This window comes from Mesitornis unicolor, unplaced genomic scaffold (genome assembly GCF_000695765.1).
Source record: "Mesitornis unicolor isolate BGI_N332 unplaced genomic scaffold, ASM69576v1 scaffold39447, whole genome shotgun sequence".
Taxonomy (NCBI): Eukaryota; Metazoa; Chordata; class Aves; order Mesitornithiformes; family Mesitornithidae; genus Mesitornis; species Mesitornis unicolor.
Window position 1 is genome coordinate 1 of NW_010197774.1, and position 1,418 is coordinate 1,418.

Below are 1,418 nucleotides of genomic sequence, written 5' to 3' on the forward strand. Positions count from 1 at the left end.
GAGCTGACCGTGCTGCGGTGGTTTCCTTTGCGAGCCCTTGCTCAGCCTGCGCCTCTGGCAACTGAAGCAGCCCTGTCTGGCCAGGAGCCATCGAGTCAGGACTCCAGGGTGCCTTGGTGTCTCTGAAACACCCTGATGTGATCAGTGGCGGGGAGGTACCAGCAGAGCAGTGTGTGCATGTGTGTAAAAGTGCAGTGGTCTTCCTGGCACATACTGTAAAGTGAGATGGCTGCCCACAAGCTTTTGGTCACCAGTCCCTTTTCTCACCATGCTTAGTGTGTCTGGTGCCCTGCACTCATTCCTGACCTCCTTCATCTCTGTGGCATTGTCCTACTGTCGTCAGTTGCCTTTTTAAAACTTGCTGCAAGAGGGTCCTTCTTGCCTCTGTTACCTGTGGATGTTTATAATGCAAGGGGTGTTTCTTTCCCAGGAGCTGTGTTCCAGCCCCCAGTTCATAGCCGGTGGAGCCACTCGCACAGACATCTGCCAAGGGGCCTTAGGTAAGGTGGAGGCCTTAGAAAGCTGAGTTTTCCATGCAGGTGCTGCCCCAGGACACCACAGTCATTGCTGTACCGCCTGGGTTTATACTAGGCTGTAACTCACTCTGAAAATACATCTTCTTGCATCCTACCACTTCTCTTTCTATCAAAGCAGATATTTCTTTTTGTCTTTCTCGACAGCTGCAGGTAGGGACCATGTGTGTTTGTCTGCTGAGCACAGCTTTGCTGTGTGCACCAAACAGGGATGGCACCGACTGGTTTCCTGATGGCTTCTCTGATCACAACCAGTTCCTTTCATGTCTACATCCATGTGTCTGAGAGCAGTTTGACTAATTTCTAATTTCAGCCTTTAACAGTCTGTTTAGAAGAGCAGTTGCTTGCATTGTGGACCATTTCTTTCCCCACTGGGAGAGAGCACTGCTGAGTAGAGGGACCCCCTGAAACCTGGAAAGATGCAGTATGGAGAAAACAAATTATACAGAAGGATTCCCAGTTGCTCGTCAGCTCTTAAGGAAAACAAAACTGGGGTATTTCAGGAGGTCAGCCTGTGAGCCCTCTGCTTTTGCCATGGCTGCCATCCCCTTTGTGCACTGGCAGCCCCTGGGTCAGCCACTCTGGAGGAGCCCAGGAGCTGCAGGGACACCCCAGGAGACAGTGGGAAGCAAGTGACTTAACCTGTCTGTGCATGCTCAGCTATCCTGCTCTCGAAGCACCTCTCCTGCCAGGGTTTTAGGAGAGTGCCTCCATGCCTTTCCTCCCCGAAGTTGGCGTGGAGGCTGGCAAGGAGCACAGCTGCAGGGATGTGAGAGGAAACAAACTGAAGTGAAAGCAGTGTGTGTCCTATTTACTCTGTAACTGTAGGTAGAGGGTTTTAGATTAAATTGACAGTGTGGTTGAGGGAAAGCCCTCAGTGTAGGG

The 1,418-nt window shown here is 51.5% G+C and overlaps 1 protein-coding gene across 1 annotated transcript in view; it reads left to right on the forward strand.

The window, feature by feature from the left end:
* Positions 1 to 430: 430 nt before the first annotated feature.
* LOC104544144 (calpain-2 catalytic subunit-like) overlaps positions 431 to 1,418 on the forward strand; it is a gene marked incomplete at its 5' end in the record, with an annotated part of 24,194 nt that continues 23,206 nt past the window's right edge. The window contains 1 exon segment of the mRNA XM_010188917.1: positions 431 to 500. Within this exon segment, the coding sequence (XP_010187219.1) occupies positions 431 to 500 (70 nt within the window).